This window comes from Acinonyx jubatus, chromosome A2, assembly GCF_027475565.1.
Source record: "Acinonyx jubatus isolate Ajub_Pintada_27869175 chromosome A2, VMU_Ajub_asm_v1.0, whole genome shotgun sequence".
NCBI lineage: Eukaryota > Metazoa > Chordata > Mammalia > Carnivora > Felidae > Acinonyx > Acinonyx jubatus.
Window position 1 is genome coordinate 140,684,365 of NC_069383.1, and position 12,531 is coordinate 140,696,895.

Consider the following 12,531-nt stretch of genomic DNA (forward strand, 5'->3'; position numbering starts at 1 on the left):
AAAAAAGCAAAGATTGACAGCTCTGGTATTCCCCAAACAAGAAACACAACCTTAAACTATTTTTCATTCATTCTTCTCCCTCCCTTCTTCCTCTTCCCTCCCTTCCTAATTCTTTCCTTCCTTTTCCTTTTTCCTCCCTCTCTCCCTCCCCCTTTCTCTCTCTCCCTCTTTGTTTCTGTCTTTCTGTCTTTCTTTTTGTCTTTCTGTCTTTCCAGCTTCTAGCATACTAAAACCTTTCCTTGTAAACCATACCTCTGTAATTTTGCCATTGAGTTAGAGGGTTATTTTTTTTTAACATAAACTTTATTACATGAAAAACACATAATTAAAAAAACACATTTCCTACTTCTTAATCTTGATTCTTCTCTTCTTCTAGATTGCAGAGAAAACAGAACTCAAAATAGCAGAGTCTCGAGAAGGCTACAGACCCATTGCTAAACATTCATCAGTATTATTCTTCAGCATTGCAGACCTGGCTAACATCGATCCCATGTACCAGTATTCTCTCACCTGGTTTGTGAACCTTTACATCAACTCCATTCATGACAGGTAAACCTTCTCCAGCTTCATTCATCCTCCCTATGTTGGATTTCCACCATGCTTTCCATTAAAAAATACATAACTTTTTTTTTCTTAATATGTAATATGCATTCATTACAGAGTATTTAAAAATAGGAAAAGTTGAAAGAAAGGGAGAGAGAAAGCCTCCATTTTATTCTAAGTTTTATTTCACCCCCACTCAAAATGTAGGCATAGAAGGATTAGCTTTAGTCCTCCCTGCCTCTTTTAAATATTTTAATATGGCACCTGACTTATCTTTGCTGGCAACTACAATATCTTTCTCCACCTTTGAGATCTCTAAAAAGTTTCAGTCCCAGGGTGCCTGGCTGGCTTAGTCAGTAGAGCAAGCAACTCTTGATCTTGGGTTGTGAGTTTGAGCCCCACATTGGGTGTAGAAATTGCTTAAAAATAAATTCTTAAAAAATAAAATTTGGGGTGCCTGGGTGGCTCATTTAGTTGACCTCTGACTCTGGATTTTGACTCAGGTCATGATCTCAGGTTTCATGAGTTTGAGTCCCGTGTTGGGCTTCACGCTGACAGTGCAGAGTCTGCTTGGGATTCTCACTCTCTCCCTCTCTCTCTGCCCCGCCGCTGCTCTGCTCATGCGTGCACTCTCTCTCAAAAATAAATAAATTTTTAAAATGAATGAATGAATGAATGAATGAATGAATAAAACTTAAAAAATAAAAAGCTTCAGTCCCATATTTCTTTGTAATTATTTTTTTTAATTTTTTAATGTTTATTTATTTTTGAGAGAGAGAGAGAGAGAGAGAGAGAGAGAGTGAGTGCCAGTGGGGGAGGGGCAGAGAGAGAGAGAGAGAGAGAGGGAGAGAGACAGAATCTGAAGCAGTCTCCAGGCTCTGAGCTGTCAGCACAGAACCCGATGCGGGGTTCAAACTCACAAGCCATGAGATCATGACCTGAGCTGAAGATGCTCAACCAAGTGAGCCACCCAGGCGCCCCTTAAATTTTTTTTTTATTTGTAGAGAGAGTGTGTGCAAGTGGGCGAGAGGGGCAGAGGGAGAGAGAGAGAAAAAAAGAGAGAGGGAATCCCAAGCAGTCTCCACACTCAGCATGGAGTCCCCCCATGACCCTGGGATCATAACCTGGGCTCCATCCCATGACCCTGGGATCATAACCTGAGCTGAAATCAAGTCACTCAACTGGCTGAGCCACCCAGGTGCTCCCAGGCCCACATTTCTAATTGTTTGCTAGATATTTTCACTTTAATCAATTAATAAACATACACAGGTTTTAAAGTCAGACTGGAGTAGGGGGTGAAATCTCAGTTCTGCCACATACTAGCTACATTAGTACAGTCAAGTCAGTTAACCTTTCTGTAATTGCCTCAAATTTTTTTATCTATAAAATAGAGATAATAATCATACCTACCTTTTAGAATTGTTATAAGAATTTAATATTTGTGAAGTGTTTATCGCAGCATCTGGTGCTTAGTAACTACTGTATTTGTTAAGTAGAATAAAAATATGATTTGAGCCTACCATATATGGTCTACATGGGCTCTTGGTAGAACAGTCTCACTGGAGTGACTGAAATCCCTAAGATTACCAGTTGGAATTTGGAAATTGAAATTACACCATCCACACGATGGAGAAAATTCAAGTTGAGGAATTGACATAAATGTCGATAACAAGTGTCAGCAAGGATGCAGAGTCATCAGAACCCTCATACACTGCTGGCAGGAATGTAAATTAGTGCTGCCACTTTGGAAATATTGAGGACATTCTTGAAAATATTAAACATAGATTTGCCATATGATCTAGTAATCAGCAAATCCAGTGATTCTTAGGTATATACTGAAGAGAATTGGATGCAGATGTCCACACAGAAAATTACAGTCTTTTTGTTTTTAGACATAAAAAACTATATTCAAAAAATTACTTGTGTTAATTTTTCCTCCTTCAGCATGGCAATGTTATTGATGTGAAATACAGTTAGGTTCATTTGTTGTTGGTTTGGATTTTTTTAAAATTTCATTTTAGAGTTTTCCCTTCACCCTTGTTGATTTTAATTTTATTATATTTTTGAGCACATAACCCATTAATATGACTCCAGAAGTAAATCCTGAACTAAAAGGTCTGCTCAGAGAAGTGTCACTATCCCCTACTCTTCTCTCACCTTTCCATGGATCAAAGGATTGCTTTTTAAAAATTAAACTAAAATTTAAAATTAAAATTAATTTTGAGATAAATGTAGATTCACATGTAGTTATAAGAAATTATACAGTGGGGGTGCCTGGCTGGCTCAGTTGGTGGAGCATGCAATTCTTGATCTTGGGGTTGTGAGTTTGAGCCAGGCGTTGGGTGTAGAGAATAGAAAGAGAGAAAGAGAGAAAGAGAGAGAGAGAGAGAGAGAGAGAGAAAGAGAGAGAGGAAGAAAGAGAAAGAAAGAAAGAAAGAAAGAAAGAAAGAAAGAAAGAAAGAAAGAAAGAAAGAAAGAAAAGAAAGAAAGAAAGAAAGAAAGAAAGAAAGAAAGAAAGAAAGAAAGAAAGAAAGAAAGAAAGAAAAAGAAAACAGAGCAATCCTGTGTATTCTCTACCCAGTTTCCTCAATGGTAACATCTTGAAAACTTCTACAATGATCACAACCAGGACATTGCTGTTGATACAGTCAAGATAGGGAACACCACTATTACCACAAGGATTCCCATGCTGCCCTTTTATAGCCACACCCACTTCTTTCCCATCCCCACCCTCTCCTTAATCTTTGAGAACCGCTAATCCATTCTCCGTTTCTGTAATTTTGTCATTTCAAGAATGTCATATAAATGGGATCATATAGCACATAACTTTTAAGGATTGGCTTTTATTCACCCAGCTTAATTCTCTGGGGACTCATTCAGGTTGTTGTGTGTGTCAGTAGTTTGTTCCTTTTTATTGCTGAGAAATATTTCATGGTATCGATGTACTACAGGACAACTGGGTTATTTCCAATTTTTAGCTCTTATGAATAACATGTACAGGTTTTTATGTGAGCATAAGTTTTCATTTCTAGGATAAATGCCCAGGAGTGCAGTTGCCGGGTCATGTGGTAATTGCTTGCTTGCTTGCTTGCTTGTTTATGTATGTACGTACATATGTATGTATGTATGTATGTATGTATGTAGTTGCCCAAACTTCCCCAGAATGAGTGTCTTTTAAATATTACTGATAAAATTTTTGGACTAAAAAAATGAAAGTAATATGTGATTATTGCAAAATTTTGAACATATAAGAGCATAAAGAAGACAGATATTAGCCATAACCACATCTGGAAGTAACCTTTTGTTCATATGTTTTCTGACTTTTCATTTTTTTTTTTAAATGTATACATCTTGATCTAGATTTAATGCTTCTTTGGGACAGGTAAATATTTCATAATTCTTTATCTCTTATAGTCCCCTACCCAGAAAAAAATTCACGCCAATAGAGATTAATTTAGTAATTATTTTCACTCATTTTGGAATATAATAAGTTCAGAATTTTGAAAACAGATGGTATAAACCCTATTTTATTTTCTCATTAGTCTTATACCCTGTCTTTTACATATAAATTTAGAAGAAGTTGCACACACACAAAACTACACAGGGAGGCCCCATATGTATCCTTCACTCAGTGTCTCCTGTGGTAACAGTTTTACATTTTTATAGCACAATATCACAACCAGGAAATTCACAGAACTTCCTCAGATTTCACCATTTTATATGCACTCGTGTGTGTGTGTGTGTGTGTGTGTGTGTGTGTATTTAACAGTGGCTACTTATATGTTAGTTCATCTTTTACTTATTTTTTCTTAGTTTTGTTTGACAGTATATTTGCCTGTTTTTCAACCTTTCAGTAACAAATCCAAAATTTTGGAAAAGCGCCTACGATATTTAAATGACCACTTCACGTACAACTTATATTGTAATATATGCCGATCACTATTTGAGAAGGACAAGCTTCTGTTTTCCTTTTTATTATGTGCCAATCTTCTTCTGTAAGTTACTTGCTTTATCTTAATTTATTTATTTTAAAAACTTGCATGGGGAAACTAATCTATGAGGATGGTTTCTCACAGAAAGCTACCATGTTTTTGCTCTGGTTAAGACATGATTTTACTTGTACATTTCTCTATAATAGTATTGGTGTTTGGATGTTTATTATATTTTTAAAATGTGAGTCACACGTAAAAGTCGACAAAATATTCATGTACAGTTCAATGAATTCTTATAAAGCAGAAGTCTGTGTAACCACCAACCAGGTCAAGAAATAGAGGTCTTTTCAGGGTGCCTGGCTGGCTTAATTGGCAGGACATGCAACTCTTAACCTTGGGGTTTTGAGTTCAAGCCCCACATTGGGTGTAGAGATTACTTAAAAAAAAAAAGAAATAGAGCCTTTTCAAATTGATTTCTTTCACTTAATAATATGCACTTAAGGCCCTTCCATGTTTTTTCATGACTTGATAGCTTCTTTCTTTTTAGCACGAAATAATATTCCATTTTCTGGATGTACCACAGTTTATCTATTCACCTACTGAAAAACATTTTGATTACTTCCAAGTTTTGAATATTAACCATAAAATTATAAACATTTGTGTGTATGTTTTTGTATATACATAAGTTTTCAACTCATTTAATTACCAAAGACTGCTGAGTCATGTGGTAAGAGTATGTTTAGTTTTTAAGAAACTCTCTTCCAAAGTAGTTGCACCATTTTGCATTCCACCAGCAATGAGTAAGAGTTCCTGTTGCTCCAGATCCTTGCCAGCATTTGGTCTTATCAGCATTCTGGATTTTGACCATTCTAATAGATATGTATTGTTCTCTCATTTCAATTTACAATTTGCTAACGACACATGATACTGTTAATGTTTTGTATGCTTATTTGCCATCCTTATATCTTCTTCGGTAAGGTATCTGTTAGGTCTTTTGGCCACTTTTGATTCAGTTTGATTGTTCATTTTTTATTGTTGAGTTGGATGACAGTCCTTCATCAGGTATGCCTTTTGCAAATATTCTCTCTCAGTCTGTGGCTTGCCTTCTCCTTTTGACAGTGTCTTTGGCAGAGCAGAAGTTTTAAATTTTAATGAAGTCCAGCTTCTTTCTTTCATGGTTCATGGTGTTATATATAAAAAAAATCATTGCCATACCTAAGGTCACTTAGATTTTCTACTATGTAATCTTCTAGGAATTTTATAGTTTTGCATTTTACATTTATGTCTATGATTCATTTTGAGTTAATTTTTGTGAAGGGTCTCTGTCTAAATTTATTATTATTATTATTATTATTGTTGTTGTTATTATTATTATTATTATTTTTGCAGGTGGACATCCGGCTGTTCCAGCACCATTTGTTGAAAAGACTGTCTTTGTTCCATTGTACTGCCCTTGCTTTTTGTCAAAGATCAGGTGGTTCTATTTATGGGTGTATTTTTAAATTCTTTATTCCGTATCACTGATCTATTTGTTTTTTTTTTTTTTTGTAGTATTGACTTAATTAGCCTTATACTAAGTCTTGAAGTCAGGTAGTGTCAGTCCTAGGCTTTGTTCTTAAATATTGTTTTGGCTATTCTGAGTCTTGTGTCTCTTCATATAAAGTGAACTTTATAGAAAATCAGTTTCTCAGTATTCACAAAATTCTGTTCCATTGATTTGTCTATTTATTTTTTTACCCACACCACCCTATTTTGATTACTGTAGCTTTATAGTAAGCCTTGAAGTCCAGTGATGTCAGTTTTCCAGTTGTGTTCTTCTCCTTCAATATTGTGTTGGATATTCTTGGTCTTTTGCCCCTCTGTATAAATGTTAGAATAACTCCGTCAATTATACGCAAAATAACTTGCTTGGATTTTGCGTGAGATTGCATTAAATCTATAGATCAAATTGGGAAGAACTGACACCTTGACAATATTGATTCTTCCTATTCATGAACATGGAATATCTCTCCATTTCTTTAGTTCTTTGATTTCTTTCATCACATTGTCATAGTTTTTCTCACATAGATCTTGTACATGATTTGTTCAATTTATATCTAAGTATTTCACTTTTTGAGTGCTAATGCAAATGGCATTGTGTTTTTAATTTAAAATTCCACTTGTTGATCTATATGAAAGTGATTTTTGTATATTAACATTGTATCCTGCAACCTTGCTAATATAATTGCATATTAGTTCTAGGAGTTTGTTGTCAATTCTTTCAGATTTTTGGATTTTCTACGTAGATAATCATGTTATCCACAAACAAAGGCAATACATCTTTTTTTCTTATTGTATTAGGACTTTCAGTATGATATTGACAAGAAATGATGAAAAGGGACATCCTTGTTTTGTTACTGATCTTAGTGGGAAAGTTTCTAGTTTCTTATTTTTAAGTATGATGTTAGCCGTAGGTTTTTTTTGTAAATGTTCTTTATCAAGTTGAGGACGTTCCCCTCTAAGTTTGCTGAGAATTTTTATCATGAAAGGGTATTGGATTTTGTCAAATGCCTTTTCTGCATCTACTGATATGATCATGTGCTTTTTCTTCTGGAGTTTATCTATATGATAGATTACATTTATTGATTTTTTTTTTAATGTTGAAACAGCTTTACATTCCTGAAACAAATACCACTTTGTTGTGGTGTGTTATTCTTTTTATACATTGTTTGATTCAACTTGCCAGTATCTTGCTGAGAATTTTTGTATCCATGTTCTTGAGAGATATTGGTCTGTAGTTTTCTTTTATCTGTGTAATTTTGGTATTAGGGTAATATTAGCTTCATAGAGTAATTAGGAAAGTATTCCTTCTGCTATTTTCTGGAAGAGATGGCAAAGAATTGGTATAATTTCTTCCTATAAGTTTGGTAGAATTCTCCAGAACCCATTTTAATGTGGTGGTTTCTGTTTTGGAAGGTTATCAGTTTAATTATCAATTCAATTTCTTTAATAGATATAGTTACGGACTGAATAGTTGTGTTTCCCTCAAATTCATATGCTGATGCACTAACTTCCATTGTGGCTATATTTAGAGATGAGACTTCTAAGGAAGTAATTCAGGTTAAATAAAGTCATAAAGGTATGGTCCTGATCTGACAGAATTAATGTCCCTTTAAAAAGAGAGATACCAAAGTACTCTCTCTGTCCGTATGCACACAGAAGAAAGGCCATGTGAGGACAAAGTAAGGAGGTCACTGTCTATAAGCTAGGAAGAGGTCTCATCAGAAACCAAATCAGCCAGAACCCTGATCCAAACTTCTAGACTCCAGAACTCTGAGAAAATAAATTTGCATTATTTATGCAATCCAGTATATGATACTTCATTAAGGCAGCATGAGTACACTAACACAAGGTCTATTCAGATTATCTGTTTCTCCTTCTGTGAATTTTGGCAGATTGTATTTTCCAAAGAATTGATCTCCATTTCGGGTAGGTTATCAAATTTGAGGAGATACAGTTCATAATATTCCTTTATTACCTTTTTATGTCAATGGAATTAGTAATGATGGCCCTTCTTTCATTTCCGATATGTGTAATTTGTGTCTTCTCACTTTTTTCCTTAGTTATCCTGGCTAGAGGTTAATCAATTTTATTGATCTTTTCAAAGAACCAGATTTTAGTTTTATTGATTTTTTTTTCCTATTGACTTGTTTTAATTTCATAAATTTCTTCTCTGATTTTTATTATTTCTTCACTTCTGCTTACTTTGGATTTAATTTGATCTTTTTCTAGTGTCTTAAGGTGGAAACCCAAATGATTGATTTTAAATTTATCTTCTTTTCTAATAAATGAATTCAGTGTTCTAAATTTCCCTCTGAGCATTACTTTTGCTGCATTCCACAAATCTGAATAAGTTGTGTTTTCATTTTTATTTCATTCAAAATATTTTTTTATTTCTCTTGAAACTTCTTTGAGCCATACATTACTTAGAAGTGTGTTTAATTGCCAAGTATTTGGGGGTTTCCTAGCTATCTCTCTGTTACTGATTTCTGGCTTAATTCTATTGTAGTCAGAGAGAATACTTTGTATGATTTCTCTTCTTTTAAATTTGTTAAAGTGTGTTTTATGACCCAGAATGTGTTCTGTCTTGGTGAATGTTCCATATGAGGCTGAGAAGAATGTGTATTTTGATGTTGTTTGATAAAGTATTGTATAGATGTCAATTGCATTTAGTTGAATAATGGTACTGTTATTTCAACTCTGTCTTTACTATTTTCTGCTGCTGGATCTGTCCACTACTATTTTAGTAATAGATTGATCTATTTTTCTTTGTCTATCAGGTTTTATCTCATATATTTGGACATTCTTTTGTTAGGCACATACACATTAACAACATTGGGTCTTTTGGAGAATTGACCCCTTTATCATTATGTAATGACCCTCTTTATCCCTGATAATTTTCCTTGCTCTGAAGTCTTCTTTTTCTGAAATTAATATAGCTACTCCAGCTTTATTTTCATTAACATTAGCACGCTATATCTTTCTCCATCCCTTTTCTTTGACTCTCTGTTTTCATAGTTAAAATGGGGTTTTTTTGTAGACCACATATAGTTAGGTCTAATTTTTTTAATATTTAAAAAAAATTTTAATGTCTATTTTTGAGAGAGAGAGAGAGGGAGAGACAGAGTGCGAGTGGAGGAGGGACAGAGAGAGGGAGACAGAATCGATTCCAAAGCAGGCTCTAGGATTGAGCTGTCAGCACAGAGCCTGACACGGGGCTCAAACTCACAAACTGTGAGATCATGACCTGAGCCTAAGTCTGATACTTAACTGAGTGAGCCACCCAGGCACCCTGAGTTAGGTCTTATTTTTTGATTGTACTCTGATAGTCTATGTCTTTTAATTGATGTACTGAAGCCATTGACATTTAAAGTGGATTATTGACATAGATGGATTAATATCTATCATATGTGTTACTGTTTTTTTATTCATTGCCATTGTTCTTTGTTTTTGTTTCTGATATTTTGAGGTAAGATTGGTATATAACATTATATAATTTTTAGATATACAATATTATAATTCAGCATCTGCATTCACTACAAAGTGATCACTTCCAAAAATCTAGTTACCATCCATCAGCATATATTTGACCCCCTTCATCCATTTCACCACTGACAAACCCCCTTCCCTTCTGGTAACCACCAATCTGTTGTGGTTTGTGTCTATGAGTTTGTTTTTGTTTTGTTTATTTTTAGATTCCACATAGGAGTGAAATGGTACTGTTTTTGTCTTTCTCTTTCTGACTTATTTCACTTAACATAATACCCTCCAGGTCCAACCATGTCACAAATGACAATATTTTATTATTTTTTTATGTCTGAGTAGTATTCTATTGTATATATAGACCACATCTTCTTTATCCATTTATGCATCAACTGACATTTAGGTTTTTCCATATCTTGGCTATTGTGGATAATATTGCTGTGAACATTGGGGTGCATATATCATTTCAAATGAGAGTTTTCATAATCTTTGGATTAAATACCCCAAGTGAAATAGCTGGATTGTATTGTAATTCTATTCTTAATGTTTTGAGGAATCTCTATACTATTTTCCATAATGCTCAGACCAATTTATATTCCACCAACAGGGTACAAGAATTCCCTTTTCCCCACATTCTCTTAACACTTATTTCTTGTCTTTTTTTTTTTTTATCATAATGAATCTAACTAGTGTGAGGTAATACCTTACTGTGGTTTTGATTTACATTCCCCTAATAATCAGTGATGTTGAATATCTTTTCACGTTCCTGTTGGCCATCTGTATTTCTTCTTTGGAAAAATATCCATTCAGATCCTAGGCCCATTTTATTTTTTTTATTTTTTATTTTTTTAATTTTTTAATTTTTTTATTTTTTCCAATATATGAAGTTTATTGTCAAATTGGTTTCCATACTACACCCAGTGCTCATCCCAAAAGGTGCCCTCTTCAATACCCATCACCCACCCTCCCCTCCCTCCCACCCCCCATCAACCCTCAGTTTGTTCTCAGTTTTTAAGTCTCTTATGCTTCGCCTAGGCCCATTTTAAAATCAAGTTGTTTGCTTTTTGTGGTTAAGTTGTATGCAATTTTCATATATTTTGGATATGAACTCCTTGTCAGATATGTGATTTGCAAATATCTTCTCCCATTCAGTAGGTTGTTTTTACATTTTGATGATGGTTTCTTTCACTGTGTATAAACTGTGTTGTTTGATACAGTCCCATTTATTTTTGCTTTTGTTTCCCTTACGCTTTGGAGTCTTATCCACAAAAATATAGCTAAGACTGATTCAAGAAGCTTACCACCTATGTTTTCTTCCAGGAGTTCTATGGTTTCAGGTATTACATACAAGTCTTTAATCCATTTTGAGTTAATTTTTGTGTATAGTGTAAGATAGTGATCTAGTTTCTTTTTTTTTTTTTTTTGGATGTGGCTGTCCAGTTTTCCCAGCACCATTTGTTGAAGAGACTGTCCTTTCTCCATTGTGCGTTCTTCCCCCTTTGTCATAAATTTGTGTGTGTGTGTGTGTGTGTGTGTGTGTGTGTGTGTGTGTGTGTATTTCTGGGCTCTGTATATGTATTTCTGGGCTCTCAATTCTGTTGTATTGATCTGTGTGTCTGTCTTTATGCCAGTACCATACTATTTTGATTACTAAAGCTTTGTAATCTAGTTTGAAGTCAAGGAGCATAATACCTTCAGCTTTGTTGTTTTCTCAAGATCCCGGCTATTCAGGATCTTTTGTGATTCCATAAAAATTTTTGAATTAGTACTTACAGTTCTGTGAAAAATGTCATTGGCATTTTGAAAGGGATTGCATTCAGTCTGTTGATTGCCTTGGGTAGTATGGACATGTTAACAATATTGATTCCTCCAATCCATGAGCACAGAATATCTTTCCATTTATTTGGGTCTTCAGTTTCCTGCATCAGTGTCTTACAGTTTTCAGTGTACAGATCTTTCACCTCCTTGATGAAATTTCTTCCTAGATATTTTATTCTTTTGATGCAATTGTAAATGGGATTGTTTTCTTCAGTTCTCTTTCTGATAGTTCTTCATTAGTGTATTGACATGCTACTGATTTCTGCAGATTGATACTGTATCCTGAAATTCTACTGTATTTATTAGGTCTAATGGTCTTTCTCAGTTCCAACAAAGTCTTTAGAATTTTCTCTATAAAGTATCTGCAAATGGTGACAATTTTGCTTCTTCCTTTCTATTTTGGATGCCTTTTATTTCTTTTTCTTACCTAATTTCTGTGGCTAGAACTTCCAGTATTATGTTGAATAAATGTGTGGAGAGTGGACATCTTTGTCTTGTTCATGATCTTAGAGGAAAAGCTTTTGGCTTTTCACCATTTGAGTATGTTAGCTGTGAGTTTATCATATATGACCTTTATTGTGTTGAGGTGTATTCCCTCTGTACCCGTTTTGTTGAGTTTTTATCATAAATGGATGTTAAATTTTGTTAAATGCTTTTTCTGCATCTATTGAGATGATCATGTGATTTTTATCCTTAATTTTGTTAATGTGGCATATCATCTTGATCGATTTGTGGATATTTAATCATCTTTGGATCTCTGGAATAAATCTCACTTGATCATGGTGTATGATTCTTTTAATGTATTGTTGAATTTGGTTTGCTATATTTTGTTGAGTATTTTTGCATCTATGTTCATTAAGGATATTGGCCTATAATTTTCTTTTTTTGTGGTGTACTTGTCTGGTTTTGGTATCAGGGTAATGCTGCCCTCATAAAATAAGTTTGGAAGTGTTTTCTTCTCTTCAGTGTTTTGAAGGAGGAGTTTGAGAAGGGATAGGTATTAAGTCTTCTTTGAATGTTTGGTAAAATTTACCAATGAAGCTGTCTGGTCCTGGACTTTTGTTTTTTGGGAGTCTTTTAAATGTTTATTTATTTAAAGTAATTTTTGAAACATTTATTCATTTTTGAGAGACAGAGACAGAGCATGGTGGGGGGAGGGGCAGAGAAGGAGGGAGACACAGAATCTGAAGCAGGCTCCAGGCTCTCAGCTGTCAGC

General features: G+C 34.3%; 1 protein-coding gene across 7 annotated transcripts in view; it reads left to right on the top strand.

The window, feature by feature from the left end:
• The window catches only part of DNAH12 (dynein axonemal heavy chain 12), a 210,157-nt gene that overhangs the window by 160,502 nt on the left and 37,124 nt on the right, over positions 1-12,531 (top strand). For 6 of the 7 annotated variants that reach the window (XR_008297110.1, XM_053219197.1, XM_053219193.1 and 3 more), the window contains 2 exons: positions 377-549; positions 4,398-4,538. Coding sequence is in view for 6 of the 7 variants with exons in the window: in XM_053219197.1 (XP_053075172.1) it covers positions 377-549; positions 4,398-4,538 (314 nt within the window). In the remaining variant the exon portion in view is untranslated. The remainder of the gene's footprint in view (positions 1-376; positions 550-4,397; positions 4,539-12,531) is intronic. The other variant, XM_053219194.1, reaches the window with a different exon arrangement.